Below are 20,471 nucleotides of genomic sequence, written 5' to 3' on the forward strand. Positions count from 1 at the left end.
TACTGTTAACATACTATCCACTTTCAAATTATGTAAGGAGATGCCAGAATCGCTTTTCATACATAGAAGAAACAAACACAATAAAGTTCAGATCTGTAACTAAGTACTGGTTATATTACATTTAATGTAGATTTGTAAGTATTAAACTTTTCTTTAAATCAAGGTCTTAATTCCTTTATCAAATTGAGGAAATAGATATGAATAAACTTAGTGAATCTTATATTAATCCATTCAGTAACTGTAATGGCTAGTCAATACTATATCAAAAATGTTACATTAATCCGTATAGTTTGAAAGTGCACCTTATTTAAATTTACACTGAAGATAAATTGTTTAATGTTCCATTGGGAAATTATTAAAAACTACTGTATTCTTAGTTATTTTTTCCTCTACTGACATTAACTCCAAATGCCTTATTTTCTATTTTACTACTGGTTTTTGGCAACAATGTATAGTGCATATGATGAAAATAAAGGCTTGTTTGCACGAGGCAGCCAGTTGGTGTGCAGATAATTATAGTCAAACCTCTATATAATGAAATCAAGAATCCCAGAAAAATTTGTTAAATAGAGGTTTTTGTAAAATTGAGGTTTCAACACAGGCTGCTTCCAAGTTTCAAAGTCAATTATGCTGGTTCTTGCACTTTCTCTAGAAATTATTTTATGAATAACATAATGTCTTTTTTTAAACTTTTCTAACCACTCATTGCTGGCCTGGAAATCTTTGTCTCCTAATGGTGCTCCAAATTCCAGGGCTTTTTCTTTAATTAATGTCTCGGTTAATGAAAGCTTTTTTTCGCACATCATTGTCATCCATTTTAAAATGGCTTTGTCGATATCATATGTGCTACCTTTTAATTTTTTACTCACTAGATTTTCTGGTCTAGTTTAGACTATGCTGGTCTAGTTCTTGTAGTATCACGTCCTGATTTTTTTAAATTGTTAACAATGAACTTGGTGGGATTCCAAATCTTTGCACGATAATTTTTTTTTAACATCTTTGGTAACTTCATATATAATGCTAATTTTTTTGAAACCCTAACGCACTTCCGTTTTGGATTGTATACAGCACGCTAAGGAAACGTACAGTACAGTACTGTATAACATGAGTAATGTAATCTATTAAAAAACAGAGACCAACTGAATTAGTCCCAGGAAAAATTATTGCTGAACTGAACGTATGCACTGAACAGTAGTGGGAGTATGTGTTAATGTTTTCTAAGAATTTTATTTGTTATGTCTACGTACTATAGATAAATGTCTCATTTACATAAATTAATAAAAGTTTGCACAGTCATTTTAATGTTCTGTGTTAGTTAATGGATTTCAGGAAATTCCGCTACTTTAATGTATAGGCAGACAGTGACACGTGATTAAATTTTTTGTTAGAATTTTATTGTTAATGGGTTAGAAGAGGATCTTGGGAATTTTTGCTTTACTGGTTCAATAAAACTAACCTCTCATTCTTGACTTGTCAAGAACGACTTTGTGTTTGCATACATGTACATTTAGGTATGGAAATGAAAAGAATAACTATAAAAAAGAATAACTGTTTAAGGTATAACTATCCTAAACTTGAATAGATATTCAAAATACTAAATTTAATGTCACTATTTTTTAAAAAAAATTGTTAATTTTTTTAAAATTTGTAATATTCAGTATGTCACCATTTTGTTATGTAGAGGCATGAATATGTTAAATAGAGGTAAATTTAAATGTAGTTTAATAAAATATCACAGTGTAGTAAAAAAATTTGTAAAATCGAGGTTCGACTGTATTACTCTTTTCTTATAACATTAGGGTCAATCAAAAACCGCGTATTCTGCAATACAGTACATTGAAATATTTTCATAAATAACAAAAATTCTTTCCACAATCATACGAATAAAGGTTATCAAAATATTTCATTTGAGTTACATTTATATGCACTTGTTATAATGGCCATTAGTACTTTTGATGATGTTTATAGTAATAAACATTATTATTAAATAATAAGCCTATGCCCTACAAATTATAATTAATAACAATTATTTTATAAATATAAATTCATAGGATAGCTAAGTAATTTTTGTATTACATTGGTGACTAATACTCAATACTAATGTTTATTTTTCATTTTCAATAAACTGATTTAGTTCAATTCTTGGCGTGTCCTGCTATGAATGGTATAATTGTTTCCTTCTGTAATTTGTGGATTGTTAGTTAATGTTTTGTATATACTAATGAATTTGTAAGTTTTTTGCAGATTTTCTAACTTTAAAGCAGGACATACAGATGTTCATGATGCAGGTGGTCAGGGAAGGAAGTGAGTGTCAACTGATGATCTCGTTGAGTGAGTGGATGAGGCAATTCGAGAAAATCGTCGGTTCACAATTTCTGTATTGAGTGATTAGTTTCCTGAAATTTCAAAGTCAGCTCTCTAAACCACTGTGAGTGAGAGACTTCAGTAAAACAAACTGTGTGCAAGATGGGTTCCCAAGATGCTGTCTGACCATCACAAAACAATGAGAATGGATGCCTCCCTAATGTTTCTCCAGTGCTACAAGATTTTTTGAACAAAATTGTCACAGGGGACGAGACATGGGTCCATTTTGAAACTGATGAAACAAAAGAATAATCCAAACAGTGGATGCATTCTCATTCTCCCAGTAAACCAAAGAAGTTCAAGCAAACCTTCTCCAACAGAAAGCGTATGGCTACTGTGTTCTGGGACCGGAATGGAGTGGAATTCATGGAACGTGGCACGACCATCACTGCAGCCTCATACTGCATGACTCTTCAATGTCTATGAAGGGCAATTCAGAATAAGCGGGGAGGAATGTTGTCATCAGGCATTGTCTTTCTCCATGATAATGCTCGGCCGCACAATGCAGCTGTAACAAAGAAGCTCCTGCAGCATTTTCATCGGGAAGTGTTTGATCACCCACCATACAGCCTTGGCTCCATCTGATTTTCACCTCTTTACTCACATGAAACGCTGGCTAGGTGGACAACATTTTGGCACAGACCAGCGTAGAAACATGGCTGAAAACACAGGCAGCTCCATTCTAAGACGAGGGTATTGAAAAGTTGGTACCACGCTACGATAAATGTCTAAATCGGAGTAGCAACTATGTAGAGAAATACCGTATCTATGTAAGTACTTGTTACAAATAAAAAATTTTTTATTTTCACAGTGGTTTTAATTTTGTGATCGATCGAACCTTAAAAAAAAAATAACCCTCGTACAATCAACAATTAAAACAACTATACAAAAAAAAAGAATATGATAATTCTAAGTATTGTAAAAAAAAAGAATCATACAATAATAACTGTTCATCTAATTTAGTATAATTATCAATACATATACATTCAAGAATTAGTTAAGATTTTTTTTTATTTATTTAAAAATAGACGTAAATTAGAATTCTTATTTTTACAATTCTTATTTATTGTATTATTAATACTAATTACATAAAAATGAATTATAACTAATAAAACATGAAAACGATAATAAATTAATCGTGCTTAAATAAAAGTACAATTATTATTATTGCTGTCCAATTTGATGGGTGTAAATGTTTTCAGCTTCAGTAGTAATGCATTATTGACCTTCTCCAACACAAATTTTTATTTTTATTGTATGTACACACTGTACCATGATATATGTACTACAATGATTGAGGTTATGTGTGTTTGTTACATATATTATCTCAAAAAAATGAGGTTCCATAGAAAGAAATTGAAAAATAAAAACTGTTGCACAAAAAGTTTGATTACTTTCACACACAGCATAAGAAAAAAGCAAATAAAGTAATGTTTCATTAGGGTTAGTACGTATAAATAAATATTACCAACATTATGCTTTTACATAACATTAATTACATTAGTACCTATTACATGTCTTTGAAAAGGTATAAATTGTAGCTTGATGTGTCAACAAATATATATCTGATTGAACAGCCTGCTTTTCCTACAAATGCAATTAAAATAAAGATCTGATTTTGCATTATGTGCTCATTCTGCCTCATGTGGTCACTGTGATCACATAAATGGTGAATGTACATATAGGGCTGCATTAAAAAAAGATTTAATTATCAGTGTTCAAATTAAGTTCTGTTGTACATCTATTTTAGAATATCCAAAATAGTTATTGAACATTAAAATGTTGTATCAGATTTTTGGAAGCAGATCTATAAGGTGATGTTTGGTTAATACTCTGTTCCATACAATAATGAAAATTTTTATTTTTAATTATAACCAATTAAGACATAATGCATCATTTACTTACCCATATTTACAGAAGAATTATTGAAAATGTAATATAAAATTTTAATTAAATTAGAATTCAGCTCTATCTACTTGTGTGTACTCCTCACATGTACCTGTAAAATCAAAAATCAATTATAAAATTCCGAATAAAATTTCTACAATATAACTAATTAGAAAATAAATATCAGTACTAAAGAGTATTGGTTTAAGATCAAAACTGCTGCACTGATGATAAAATTGAAAATTTTATTAATTTTATGACCCTATTTAGTCCATTGTTAAAATAAAAATAGAAATAAAACTTCAGAATGATGAATTGAAGATGCAAAAATAAAAAAAAATAACAAAACTTCAATTCTGTACAAAGGTACTCTTTCTAAAATATGAATCTTGACCATCAGTTACAGAAGAATACAACTGGTACTTAGTAAACTACAACAAAACAGCTTTATAGACAAATGCAATGTCTACACCTATTTGCTGATATCCATGGCAGAGTGGTAGCATTTTTTCCTTTCATGCAGAGGTTCCGAGTTTGAGTTCCAGTCAGGTGTTGCATTTTTCACATCCCACAAAATTCTTTATCCATTATTGGCTGATATTGGGCATCAGTCTATTGATGTTTAAATAAATAAATTATGTCAAACGACTGACATAAACATTGTAAATAAACAGTAGTGATTTGAGTCCATTTTAATGGAAATTCTTTTTTCCTACATAGTCTCTTACCCATACCACTGTTGACTGAATTATGGGTAATTATTTCATACCACAGTTCTATTGACACTTATGTTTACTTATGTTTATTTAACAATATTTTTATGTATTCTTTTAAGATTAATATGGAAATTGAAATTATACTTCTGAAGCAGGTGAAAAGGAAAATTATTGCATAATTTATCAAAATTTCTACAGGTTTTTTCAAATAAATTGATGCACTCTTAAATAATGGAGAAAACAACTAAATATAATGTGGTAAAAAACTCAATTAAATTGTTCTGATTTTATAAAACAGAAATCTGGTAAAACTATTTTTACAAGAGAAAAATTTGTTTTAAAAATATACTAGAAATTATTTTTATAAAAAATAAACAAACAATCAAATGTCTAAACAGAGTTAAACAAAAAGAGATATCAAAGCATTTGAAGGTACTGCTATGATAAAAAATAAAATTGAGCTTACATGCGAAGATGAAGTACTTCTTGCTAATAATGCTTGAAGTTTATTCAACTGAGATACCAATGAATTGTTTGTGTCTTCAAGAGTTGTTATTTTCTTTCTGAATTCTGAATTTTCAGAAGACAACAACTCAACTTTCCTCTCTAAGGCATCCATGTATTCTTTCTTTTTACGCCTACTTTCTTGTGCTGAAATCTAAAGAACAGAATATTTTAAATAAATTTTTAATATCAATAAACAATTGAAAAAAGGATAAAAACTTAAATAATATTGAATTGGAACACATGAAAAAAATGTACAGTTTGTACATGACAAAACAGTCAAAAAAGAAACTGTAATTCAAAAAGATATGGGACAGGCGTAAGAAACGTATTATTATTGCTTCTCAACTAATATATAAAAGTACCAGTAAAAAAAAAAATGAAATACAAATTTAAGACTAGAGTAAATATTCAAGGAGAGAAGATGAAGATATAAAGCTTTTCTGATGACATTGTTCTGTTGACAGAATCAAAAAGTAAGTTACGAGGAAAAAAATAAATGGCATCAAAGAAATTTAATTTTAAAATAAATAAGAATAAAACAAAAGTAATGAAATTTAAAAGAAAGAAAGATAATGTGGAATTAAATATAATTACAGAGGAGCCTAATAAAATTTATCAGAATTAGCAAAATTTTTTTATTATGGTAGTAAATTACAAAGGATGGATGAAGTAAAATAGGTACAAAAACAGACTAACAAAAACTAGATTTGAATTTGTGTAGACAATAATTCTATGATATCAGATAGATATGGAAATTAATCAGAACTTTTAAAAAACTTTTAGGGTTGATTGTACCCTCTATAATAAAGAAATATGGATAATAGAAACAAAAAAAGGAAAACATAGAGGCCTTATATTTAACTAGGTCTAGTTGACTTGGTGATAGATAATATATGTACAAAGGATAAAAATAGATAGAGGAAAACATTCATTAAGTGCCATTTGATTTTTAGAAAAAGTAAAAAAATTATAGAATGAGTCTGATGAATAATAAACTGGTTGTTGGAAATAAATGAAGTGCTGGACTTAAAAAAAAAATGTTGTACAAATTGCAAAGAAGTTCTTTTGTGATGAATTATGATTTTCAAATGAGGGAGAACTTGAAAATAGTATTCCATGATAATCATTGTCAATCTTTATGAAATATACACAACTAATCTGAGATTAAAAAAAACTATTTAGAAAACATTACCATTTCTGTAAGCTTTCATTTGAGACAGTAAGAATTCAGTCTTCTAATGTGAAGAGAGCACATTAATTTTGCATTAACATCCATTAACTTACAATTCTTTCATTATCAGTTATAATTTTTTTTTTTAATTGGTCATTTTCATTCAAGATCACAACAAGCTTAAAAGTAGGTCACTTTTTTCTTATCTTAAAATATTCTTATTATTATTATCATCTTAATATTTTATACATTTTTTAATATAACAGTCAATAACTTATACAATTATTATTTATTTTTAACTATCTCATCGGATAATGAAAGTCAGTACTTCAGATGAAATGAGCTTATTAACACCCTTAGCAAAAAAACTTTGTGCAACACTTCAAATTAAGTAGAGTTAACAAAATGTCTTCCTCACCACATTAATCGTATTAAGTATTTTTCTCTCTTCAAATCTCTTTTGAGATACAATATTAAAACCTGCTTTGAATATTAATGCCTCTAACTTTTACTTAAAATATATTTAACACAGAAGCAAGATATAAAATCTATTAAAGCCAAGGGAGCTAATTGATAACTGCCATTGGTTTTTTATGTTTTTCTAATAACTTGTTACCAACTAAAAATCTGTTATGTTTTTTACTAAAATATTTTAATGATCTGAAATACATGAAAACTGTTCTGCATTTTATGCAACCTGCAGAAAGGTGTACACATCATAACTAAATCTAATAACAATTACAGAAATGAAATTATGAAGTTATTTAATACTTCAATTATTTAACAAACTGACAGCTGTCTACTTTCTTTTCAAAACAAACAAATATTTATTATTTAAGAATAAGGCTCAATCAACAAGTTTTAAAATAAACTTACTTGAAACATTTAAATTGCACAGAATTGAAATTCCATGAGTGTTTCCATGACTTTTCAGAGATGTATTTCTTTTTGCTCTTAATTTTTTCTCAATAACAGCATTGGTATAACCTAAGTGCTTGGTACATGTGTAAGTATATGTATGTGAGTGAGTGACTGTATGTACGTGTGACCGTGTGTGCTCATGTAAACACATATGTGTTGTTATGGATACACAAGAGTGTCTTTTTTTACACTAGCTGCTGTGAACTGATTCTAACTACATCTTATTTAGTTAGCTTATACATTTCAAGTAAACAAATTGCGTGCACGAGTCTTCAGGCGATTGATTCACAAGTATCTCTTGTAAATCCTGATGCATGTAAAAAAAAAACTACACGACTTCAATATTCCGAAACCAAGCTTTATTACATTTTAAATTATTATATACAATTTAAATTTAAATAAATTAAAACATTTTATTGAAGTTCTTTAAGAATTATGAAATTTTCAATTGTCTACAAACAGTAAAATTTTACTAATATGTTAGATTAAATTTCTATAATAATAAACAAATAATAAATTCAATTAATTTTTCGTTATCTGATTGTGAGAAATCTGTATTGCTGTCAGTATTAAGAAATACAAAGGGAGGCTCAATTTTGTTTTCTGTTATATTAACCAATTCCCAATAATTGTTTCAATAGTATCCATCATGTTTTATATAGTTTTACCATTCCTGTTGACTTTTTTATCGATGGTTTTTAAGCATAAAATTTTAATATCAGATATTTTAAAAGCAGTATTTTCTGATGCTATGTAACTTTTGATTTGTCTGCAATTTAACTCACTTGAGTTGAATACACAATGATAGAAAAGTAATCAAAGCACAGTTTTGCCACTGGATCTTGTTAACTCATTAGTTTTATACACATTAAAATTACTTTTAATATGCCGTCCTTAAGTTCCTCTTCAAAAATCACTCCTTTTGCAACTAAGCCACATTTACATGTCATTATTTTTCAAAGACATGGCTGGAATTCTTCCTATTTACATGAATGATAGTTGAAAATTGAATTTTTAATCATTTTTTATTTATTCTTATACCTGTTATTAGTGGGAATCAGTGAATAATTTTTGCTATGATCGTGCTCAGATTCATGTAAATAGAATAAATGTGTTTACTATAGTTCAAAATATCATTTTATTTATTGGGTAGAATGATCTTGTTTGAAATTTTATTTTTATTGAGAATGGTATTGATATAATAATTATGATTGATATTATTAGGGCCACTTTCCAGAGGAGATATCACATCATTAAACCATTTCTCAAAAATTAAAATTTGTGTATCTCTTTACAAATCATGTTTTTATTGAAATAGTCATCTTTTTCTTCAATTGGTCTATGGGGTTTTGTTTTTTTAGGTAACTGTAATTCATTAGTAGATTCATACTTATGAATCGCATTGTACACTGAAGCAGCACTTCCACTAATGTTAGCAGTTTTTTAACATCTGAAATCAATGCCCTTGGATTACTCTGTAATTCACTTTGTAAGCATTTAATATGTGTTTTTCCGCACAACTTAAGGGCTTTTTTTATGGCCTTTTTTTCTAAGGGGATATCAGTAATCATGCACTATTATCAGTTGAATCGGTATCAGACATGGTGTCAAAATAATGGTATAACTCAAGTCATATAGACACAAATCATGCACTACAATCATAATACACTACAATCATGCTCCAGTAAACTTAAAAAAATTGCATTATATTAACTTTAAAAACATTAGAGTAAATAAATAAGTAACAGGAAAACAAAAATTGAACATGAGAACAAAAGAGTGATCATATAACAAAATTAAGGGTTTTAATAGAACTGAAAAGACATTATGTTATGTAAACTTTTCATTACATTGACTACTTATATGACAAATTAATTATACAGTGACTATATATGAGTAATGATTGTAGTGTTATAAATAGATACGGCCACGTTGTGAATCAGTGCTGATACAAGGAACGTGACTTAGCAGATACATGATGAAATCACTAACACATATACAATGTTTGTTTATTCTAAACTCAAAGCTAACTGAATGCAGTATAGTAACTGAATCTAACAAAGGCAGATATCTCATTAATTACAAATCAATTAATTCACAACTTCGCTTTGTTTTTTGTTACTTAACCTTTTATTCAGTTATTAATTCTTCTTTTGTACACTTTTACTGTTTTCATAAGAACTTAACCAGTTGTAACTTTTTCTTTTGCAAATGAACATTTTTATAATATTTTTTCCTTGAAATTGTAATTATTAAAATTGTCATGCCATCTGCAATCAGACTCCAATCTGGCAGAACAACAAATCATGAAAATGTAATAAATAAAGGATGTAAATTTATTTATTATTATTTTTTTTTTCTCTATAATTTACTAAAATGTTTTCTCTTACAGGAGCAATGTATATTATGCATTGTCTTTTCAATAGAAGAGGTACGTTAATTTGATGCTTTATACCATTTTCATAGATTTTTTTATAACTCACATGAAAGTACCTTTAGTGTAAGAGGCACTGTCACAGTTAATGTCTCTGACAGTTGCATGTTGGCTATACAACCAATATCTTTCTGTATTTTGAAAAAAATTGATTGCTGATATGTAATAGAATGAATGATTAAGCCAATAATAAACTACTTTACTAAGTAAGCCTAGCTTGGAATAGTTCTTGAGAATGGCTATACCAATTTTGGTTGTGACTTTCAGCTTGTCAGGTTGCCTACATATGTTTTCATTATAGCACTTAACCATAAATATACATAATAAAATATAATTTTTTTATTAAACAAAAATCTAGATTGTATAATTAAATTTTATAAATTATAAAAAATCTGATGTGGACACTACATGACTTCCATGTATGCCTATTAAATTACATATAAAAATTTCTTTAAAATAAAAAGTACATAAAATTTTATTTCATTAATAACTTCTGATAGTTTTTAATTTTTTATTATTATTAAACTAATATTTATTGTAAATTTTTTTTAAACATTAATAATTATTAACAAATCAATGTATTTAAATTAAAACAAAAAGGTTAAAAAAAAGGAGATGAAGTTTGATTTGAACCAATGTGCCTTTCCCTTGTAAGATCCAAATATTTCATTAATTAAAATTTTATTTGACTATATCTCTGGAACCAATGTAAATAAGTACCACTTATGATATATTGTTGAAGAGCTCTCAATGAAGGTTTATTACTGCAATTAAGAAAAAGTCCAAAATCCAAATTGTTTGGATTTACAAGGAAGTAAAAAATATTATAAATAGATTTATAAAATATGGAAAAACTAAAAATCTCCAGACAAATCAGTATAAAATCATGGTCCTTCCTCAAGTTTCTAAAAAGATATTTAATAGAATACAAGGAAAGTTAACTGTATCTCAAAAAATGATACACTAACAGAATAATAAATATTCAAAAACAAAAAAAAATATATGTATTTATTTACTTTGTTTTTAATTTTCCTTCGTATTTTTTTGAGAGATTTTTCTTCTGCTTTGGTTAATGGTAATCTTGTTGGAATAGGGTAGCCTTCAGCTAAAAGAGTTCGCTTTTCTTCTTCAGTCAGATGTAATACCCCAGTTGACCCTTTCTGTAATGAAAAAAAAAGAAAAGTTATTGGTAATAAATATTAACTAATAAAAGAAAGAAGAACAAAAAGATAGGGAAGAGAGTAGAGTATTTCAAAATGCATATCGATAGAATCATTGTAATAAGGATAAAATCAAATCCTAAACCAATAACGATTGTTAATGTCTATGTGCCTACAAGCGCCCATGATGATGATGAGGTCGAGTGTGTACATGAGGAAATTGATGAAGCAATTAAACACATAAAAGGAGATGAAAAATTAATAATAGTTGGAGATTGGAATGCAAGCGTTGGAAAAGGCAAGGAAGGAAATATAGTGGGTGAATACGGGCTGGGCAAAAGGAATGAAAGAGGGGACCGACTTATAGAGTTTTGCATGAAGTATAATTTAGTAATTGCCAACACCCAGTTTAAAAATCATAATAGAAGAATATACACTTGGAAAAAGCCAGGCGATACTGCAAGGTATCAGATAGATTACATCATGGTTAAGCAAAGATTTAGAAATCAACTTGTTGACTGCAAAACTTATCCTGGAACAGACATTGATAGCGACCATAATTTAGTGTTAATGAAATGTAGATTGGGGTTTAAAAACCTGAAGAAAAGGTGTCAGATGAATCGTTGGAATTTAGAGAAGCTTGAGGAAAAGGAGGTAAAGAAGATTTTTGAGGAGGACATCGCAAGAAGTCTGAGTAAAAAATATAAGTTAGAAAATGTAGAAGAAGAATGGGAGAATGTTAAAAAGAAAATTCTTAAATCAGCAGAAGCAAACTCAGGCGGAACAAAGAGAACTGGTAGAAAACCTTGGGTTTCAGACGATATATTGCAGCTGATGGATGAACGTAGAAAATATAAGAATGCTAGTAATGAAGAAAGTAAAAGGAACTATCAACAATTAAGAAATACTATAAACAGAAAGTGCAAACTAGCGAAAGAAGAATGGATTAAAGAAAAGTGTTCAGAAGTGGAAAGAGAAATGAACATTGGTAAGACGGAGCATATAGGAAAGTTAAGGAAAATTTTGGAGTACATAAATTAAAATACAATAATGTGTTAAACAAAGATGGTACACCGATTTATAGTACGAAAGGTAAAGTCGATAGGTGGGTGGAATATATTGAAGAGTTATACGGAGGAAATGAATTAGAAAATGGTGTTATAGAGGAAGAAGAGGAAGTTGAAGAGGATGAAATGGGAGAAACAATACTGAGATCTGAATTTAAGAGAGCATTAAAAGATTTGAATGGCAGAAAGGCTTCTGGAATAGACGGAATACCTGTAGAATTACTGCGCAGTACAGGTGAGGAAACTATTGATAGATTATACAAACTGGTGTGTAATATTCATGAAAAAGGGTAAGTTCCGTCAGACTTCAAAAAAGTGTTATAGTCATGATACCAAAAGAAAGCAGGAGCAGATAAATGTGAAGAATACAGAACAATTAGTTTAACTAGTCGTGCATCAAAAATCTTAACTAGAATTCTATACAGAAGAATTGAAAGGAGAGTGGAAGAAGTGTTAGGAGAAGACCAATTTGGTTTCAGGAAAAGTGTAGGGACAAGGGAAGCAATTTTAGGCCTCAGATTAATAGTAGAAGATTAAAGAAAAACAAACCAACATACTTGGCATTTATAGACCTAGAAAAGCATTCGATAACGTAGACTGGAATAAAATGTTCAGCATTTTAAAAAATTAAGGTTCAAATACAGAGATAGAAGAACAATTGCTAACATTTACAGGAATAATTGAAGAACATAAGAAAGAAGCTGTAATAAGAAAGGGAGTCCGACAAGGATGTTCCCTATCCCCATTACTTTTTAATCTTTACATAGAACTAGCAGTTAATGATGTTAAAGAACAATTTAGATCTGGAGTAACAGTACAAGGTGAAAAGATAAAGATGCTATGATTTGCTGATGATATAGTAATTCTAGCCGAGAGTAAAAAGAATTTAGAAGAAACAATGAACGGCATGGATGAAGTCCTACGCAAGAACTACCGCATGAAAATAAACAAAATCATAACGAAAGTAATGAAATGTAGTAAAAATAACAAAGTGGACCACTGAATGTGAAAATAGGAGGAGAAAAGATTATGGAGGTAGAGGAATTTTGTTATCTGGGAATTAGAATTACTAAAGATGGACGAAGCAGGAGCGATATAAAATGCTGAATAGCACAGGCGAAACGAGCCTTCAATCAGAAATATAATTTGTTTACATCAAAAATTAACTTAAATGTCAGGAAAAGATTGTTGAAAGTATATGTTTGGAGCGTTGCTTTATATGGAAAGTTGAGTTGGAGGGATAGGTAGAAGGAAAAAATTGTGTAGGCATGCAACGTTTGGAATATGTAAAACAAATTGTTAGGAATGTAGGATGTAGGGGGTATACCGAAATTAAACGACTAGCACTAGATAGGAAATCGGAGAGCTACATCAAACCAGTCAAATGACTGAAGATAAAAAAAAAGAATTATAATTTATCATATGAAGTACTAGTACAAGTACGAGGTCTATCCAGAAAATAACAGAACTTTTTTTTTTTAAACTTTATTATTAATTTTACAAATTATTGATCCGTGTCCCCTTCAAAGTACTCTCGTCTGCTATTCACACACTTTTTCCAGCGGTGTTTCCACTACGTGAAGCAGTCCTGGATAACTTTATTTGAAATGGCCTTTAAGGTCAATGATGAATTTGCTTTAATGTCATCGATAGTCTCAAAACAACGTCCTTTCATCACTGATTTTAATTTCAGAAATAAGAAGAAACAGCAAGGAGCCAGGTCTTGCAAGAACGAAGGCTAAGAGAGGACAGTCATCTGATTTTTGGCACAAATTGACAAAGCCGAGTGTGTGAGTGCATTGTCGTGGTGAAGGAACCATGAGTTGTCTCGCCACAATTCTGATCTCTTTTGCAGATTTTTTCATGTAACCGTTGTAAAATACCTTGATAGTACACATAGTCCAGTGTTCAGCTTGAGGCAAGAATTCAAAATGTACACTTCCATAAAAATACAAAAAACAGACAGGATCACTTTGACATTGGATGAGACTGACGTGCTTTCTTGGGGTGTGGAGATTCTTTGCCAATTCATTGTGATGATTGATCTTTTGTCATGTCATAGCCATAAACCCAGCTTTCATCATTTGTTATTATCCTTTGCATGAATGTTTCATTGTCATCAGCTTGTTTAAGGAGTTGTTGATAAACGTCCACTTGATGCTCTTTCTGCTGTTTGGTCATCAAACAAGGAACAAACTTTGCTGCAACTCAAGCATGTTCAATTTTTCAGTCAAAATGTCATGGTATTATCCAATTGAAATGCTAATCTCTTCTGCGAGTTCTCTGACAGTCAATTGGTGATTTGCATGCACCAGATTGTTGATTTTCTGAACACAGGTGTCAACAGTTGAAGAAGTCAAAAGGCCTTCCTGGTTGAGGGTCATCTTCAATTGATTGGCGACCACTGGTGAAAACCATTCATAAGATTGCATACAAACTACAGCATCTCCTTAAGTTTGTTTCAAAAGTTGAAATGTTTCTGTGAAAGTTTTCCTCGGTTCACAAAAATTTAATCTTGTATTGTTGCTCCTGAAAATTGGACATTACAAAAATCTCCACTAACACGTAACTTGTTGCAGTCAAATAACAATAACACAAAAACTAAACGAGATATCAACAATCCAAGAATAGTTACAGAGGATGTTATGTGAAATACAATGCATGTCACTAAATCTCCATTGGTTAATTAAAAATCTCCATTAATTAAAAATTTTCAGTTATTTTCTGAACACACCTTGTATAAGATACATAAACAATCTGACATATTCAGCACTCCTGTAATACTTTCTTTCAATCAAATGAACTAAATAAAATTGAGTCAAATGAGATAATAAATATATTAAATTAAAGCAGTAATATATTAAATCAAAAATAATCCTTAAGAAAGGAATAAGAGATAGTGTTCATAGATCACTAGTATGGAAATTTTTTAGACCAAGACCAAACTTTATGTAAAGAATGCCTCTCAAGAGTTTATTTTTTGGTCCTTTCAAACTTATTTGCTGAATTATTATAATAGAAGCTCCATAAACAGTTGTACGAGTATCTTGTATGATATTTTACAGAGTTGATTCCAATACCTTCCAACTTTAAAATAAGGAAGACATACAAAACACAGATCAAAGTTAGTCAAAGATAGTCCTACTCTGTACACTTAATTATACACACTGATGACTCATTACCATTGTCATGTACACTTAATTGTATGAGTTACGTCATCTTCAATACATATCTTCTACAGTTTAAGATTTAATTATATAAATATTTAAACTACTGAAATTACAAAATTTGTATAGCCTTACCGGGTCACAATCATACGTTTTTTTTATCAATGTTAATATAAATATGATTTACTTATAAAAATAAAATAATAACAAATTTTATTACAGGTTGGCTGCTGATGAGAGGTGTTTGTATTGGCTGCCTTGTTGAAGGTGTTGCTGCTGACTGAAATAATCGCCTTGATGGTGATGATGAATGTGCTGGCGATACATTTCCTTCACTATCACTTGACGTTGATGAAGGAGGAGTAGGTGGTAACGTAAAACCTAAAATAAATCACACAAAAAAACATTTAAGGATTAAAATTTAAAAATACATATTTTCACTGTTAGTATTGAAGTATTCTGTTTAGAGTTACAGTAATATTACACGCATGTAGGAAACAATATACACAGCTGTTAACAACATTTTCACAGTCAAAATCACTAATTTGTATATTGTTAAACTCATATTTGTAATCTATATACTGCAGACAAAGCTTGAAGAAGTCAGTTCACTTTGTAAACTGGATGATCACTTTTGATATTGGACAAGCCTACTAGTCAGATTTGGAAAAGCAGGTATCCTAGATACTGCATTTTTGGCTTATCGACTACGGATAAAATTGCCTTTAAATCTTTAATTTAAAGGCATAAAAGTCTCTATCCCATACTTTCACTTTCCTGGTTGTAGTGATATTTGCTGCTATAGCAGCTACATATATATATAACAGGAATGTTCATATGTTGCTGAAAAAAATTGGCTTTTTTTAAGTTTTCTGCCTTAAGGAGAAGTTATAAAAATTTAATAAAAAAAAAAAAAAATTAGATTTAAATAAATTGTTAATAATTTTAAAAAAATCTATTTTTGTCAAGTGGATGTTTCTGCATATATTTGTTTTTATGTTGGCCTGTATTTGGTTTTATAACTCTGGACCTCATAAACTGATTTTCTTCAAACTTGATATATAGGTACTATCTTTGAGGGAAAAGAATGTATTAAATTTTTACAAAAACTGGAAAAAGAGGTGGGGATGTGTTGGCCAAAATAAAATTTCAATTCATTACTGGGGCATTAAAAACAAAACAAATTTTCTTACAAAAATTGAAGTTTTTTATCAATATCAGAAATTATCAAAAAAATTTATTTAACATTCACCACCCTCTGCAAAAAATTGTTATATATGTTTCTTTTTTTAAATATATCTTTCTTCAGAAAAGGAGTTAATTAAGAGTATTTTTGCATCTATATTTTCTATACCAATAAGTCTTACAATATTTTTCCCATCCTACTCCAATGGTCTGTGGTATCAAAAATATTTTTTTAATATTTTATATTTAATAAATAATTTAAAAAAAGAGTTTAATTTAAATCCATCTCAGAAGTTACCCATTGAATTCAAAATGTAAAAGTTTTAAATTTTTGATAGTCCTTACTCTTTAGAATTTATTGTAAAAAAATAAATTAGCCAAAAGTTTTCAGCTTCTTCCTAGAAAATTACAACTTTGTTTATATAGAATTATGACTTCTTTCTTTTCATTCTTTTTCTGTTTAGGCTCTGGAACCAACGTAAGGTATTACTTCAGAGGATGAATGAGGATGATATATAAATGAAGTGTAGTCTTGTACAGTCTCAGGTCGACCGTTCCTGAGATGTGGGCTTAATTGAAACCAAAGAACATCGGTATCCACAGTCTAGTATACAAATTCACGTAAAAGTAACTGCCTTTACTAGGATTTGAACCTTAGAACTCTCAACTTCGAAATCAGCTGATTTACAATGATGTGTTTATGATTAGACCGACCCGGTGAGTTATAGAATTATGGCTGTATCTGTGTATTTTTAAACAATTTTAAAACATTATTTTTTTAAATTTATTATCACCACTTTGAGATTACTTTCTTAAAAATTAATTTTACTTGAATGCTTCCCCTTGACTGAGACCCAAAATGAAAAAAGAAATTTTTTTTTGCAATTTCAAATAATGTTCAAAACATATTTTGTTTAACAATGTCACTAAAATAAGTTAATAGTGATCTCCTGATGGGAGAGCTCCCAAATAAAAAAATATTTTTAAATTTTGATTTTAATCTATTTCAAATCAATTTTAATCATTAAAAAAGACCCCTAACGCCTGAGTCCCAAAATTTTCAAAAAAATAACATTTTTTTAAAAATTGTGATGCTAATATACTAATATTAAAAATGTTGGTTATTGCTTGCTTGTTGGGCATCTTGGCTTTGAACATTAAAATTAAAAGATTTATATGTAATCAAAGAGGATTTAAATGTATATTCAATTCACTGAATTGAAATAAGTTTAAAAAATGAATTGCATAACTTGATCAGCGTAGCTGGGAAAGGCAACATAATTCCATTTGGCGATCACTAGTTTTTAACAAGTATTCTGAGCCTATCTATTTTTAACTGTTTTCATGTACCTCATGTATTTACGATTGTCTGTAATGTTTTGAGCCTAACATAGAAAGATGTAGTTTTTTTGTCAAATATAGTTTTATTTATCAACAAAGTCTTCTTTCAATTCTATACACTTTTTCCAGCAGTGCTCTAACCTTTTTAACCCTTCCAAATAGTATCTGGTGTCTTTCTCTGTAAAATAGGCGTTTACATATGCGATAACCTCCTTGTCCAATGAAATTATCTTTCCTCCAAGTGACACTTTAAGGTTAGGAAACAACAAAAAGTTGCTTGGGGCCAGATCTGGTGAATACGGTGAGTGAAAACCAATTCAAAGTGCAATTCATGAATTTTAGCCATGGTGATTGTGAAAGTGTGAGCAGGTGCATTTTCTTGATAGAAAGGCACTTTCTTCTTCTTCTTTAAATGTGGTCGTTTTTCTGCAATTTCTGCCTTAAGCTTGTCAAGTAATGATGCATAATACTGTATCATTATTGTCTTACCTTTTTGAAGATAATCAATAAACAAACTTCCATTATTATCCCTAAAAACAGTCGCCATCATCGTCCTGGCCGATGGAACCGTCTTCACTTTTTTCAGAGCAGGTTCACCCTTTGCAGTCCACTGTTTTGACTGTTGTTTTATCTCAGGAGTGCAGTGGTGGATCCGTGTTTCATCTAAAATTATGAATCAATGCAAAAAATGTGACTCGTTTTGCTTAAACTGCTCCAACAGTGCCTTGGAAATGTTCATTTGAATTGGTTGTTGGTCCAAAATGAGCAAACATGGCATCCAACGCGCAGATAGTTTATACATATCCAATTCTTTAGTTAATATATGACAAACACATTCTTTTGACATGCCCACAAGCTTTGCTATGACTCCAACCTTAATTCATTGATTATCCAGTACTATTTGGTGAACTTTTTCAGTGATATCAGTGGTGGTTGTAGTTTTTACCATCCTGAGCGCTCATCATCAACCAAGCTGGTATGACCATCAGCTGCCCATCTTTTCATGATGGCAAATGATGGAACAGAGTTCTCGTAAACAGTGTCCAACTCAGTTTTATTTTGCGTAGGCATATTGTCTTTCAAATGCAAGTATTTAATCACAGCACAATATTCTATTTTTTCCATTTTCACAAAAAACACTCACAATGACTTACTCAAATGAATATCAAATAACAACTGAGCATCCAAAATGGCTGAAATTTTAGCAAGTATCTTTCAATGCATGCGCTAATACATACCCTAACTTTTGTTGACGAGTGCTGCCATCTTCATGTTGAGACTCAAAACTTTTCAGACAACTCTTGTACAATATTTCTTTATTCATTTTTATATATGAAAATATTTTTTCAAACTTTTTCTTGCTGTTTATTCATTATTGAATTATTATTTTTATGAATTATATAATCGTTTTGGTACAAGAAAGTAATCTGTGTTAAGAAAAAAGTAATGTGATATTGGTTACCTGATGTGTTTGGTTCAACTTTAATGTTGACATTTGTAATAATATGATTTGTCTGCTGACTTAGAAGACTTGTATTGAGTCGCAGTACAGCTGTTGGCTGTTTTAGCAAGCTCTGACCAGACTGAAACAAAAAAAAGCAGGAAAAAATTCATTAACATTTTACAATGTACAAAATAAATTTTTAAAAGAAAAAAAATAACTACAGTAAAAGTTCTTAATAATTTATTGTGCAATTTATAAATCTAAACTACACTCATTGAACTATCACTGAGACAAATCTTGAAAAATAAAATACTATGTAAGGATAAAAAAAATTCAAACTGTCAAAGTCACAATTTATAACCGATTTCCTTAAATGTTATCATTAAATAACACGAATGTGGTTTCTATTTTAAAAGATAACTACATAATGTTACCATTAGCTAGTAATGAAAGTGCCCTGAGAATTGATTTGATGAAATAGGAGAATGATGAATTGATGCTGAACGAACAAGAAAAGTAGTTAGGTGGTATGTAAGCTTTGCAATGGTAGTCCCATTGTTGTGATAGGGTAGCATGGACCAGTTTTACATTCTCTTTAATTTCAATTAAACTTAAAAGAAGTAAAAATTGAGAGCAAATGTATAGAATTAATTGAAGAAACAATTAATGAACCGTAAAACAATGACTTTTGGAATATGGAAAATATAATGAATTAATATAGATTGGAAATGAGTTTTAGAATGTGTTGAAATTAAAAGGGGATATGGCAAGCCAGGGAAAAGATGGGAGAAAGATTAGAAGAAAGAAAAGCACTGTCGAATTGAGGGTTCAAGAGAAAACAGATGGGAGAGCTCTTACTACCCCTAGAACCTTGTAGTATAAGAGGAGAAGACTGTTAGTGTAAGAGGACGACAGTAAGTAATTAATGGACTCACCAATTTATTTCAAACAGAATTAACAGAAAAAAGTATTGAAGAACTTCCATTTTATATATATGTATAAATTATCTTTCTCCAGGTGTCTGGCAATTGAGGGTAAGAAGTACATCATATGTAAAACTATCTTACACTAATAATACTACAGTCATTTTGTTTGAATACTACCATA

General features: G+C 29.7%; 1 protein-coding gene across 3 annotated transcripts in view; it reads right to left on the minus strand.

Annotated features, from left to right (window-relative positions):
* Positions 1–20,471, minus strand: part of LOC142332294 (cyclic AMP response element-binding protein A-like) — a 505,070-nt gene that overhangs the window by 4,266 nt on the left and 480,333 nt on the right. For all 3 annotated transcript variants that reach the window (XM_075378644.1, XM_075378642.1, XM_075378641.1), the window contains 5 exons: positions 19,383–19,503; positions 15,615–15,775; positions 11,017–11,160; positions 5,434–5,625; positions 4,270–4,363 (listed from right to left, as the gene is read on the minus strand). In XM_075378644.1, coding sequence (XP_075234759.1) covers positions 4,337–4,363; positions 5,434–5,625; positions 11,017–11,160; positions 15,615–15,775; positions 19,383–19,503 — 645 coding nt within the window. In that variant the 3' untranslated portion in view covers positions 4,270–4,336. The remainder of the gene's footprint in view (positions 1–4,269; positions 4,364–5,433; positions 5,626–11,016; positions 11,161–15,614; positions 15,776–19,382; positions 19,504–20,471) is intronic.

The sequence above is a fragment of the Lycorma delicatula genome, chromosome 11, assembly GCF_047948215.1.
Source record: "Lycorma delicatula isolate Av1 chromosome 11, ASM4794821v1, whole genome shotgun sequence".
Classification (NCBI taxonomy): domain Eukaryota; kingdom Metazoa; phylum Arthropoda; class Insecta; order Hemiptera; family Fulgoridae; genus Lycorma; species Lycorma delicatula.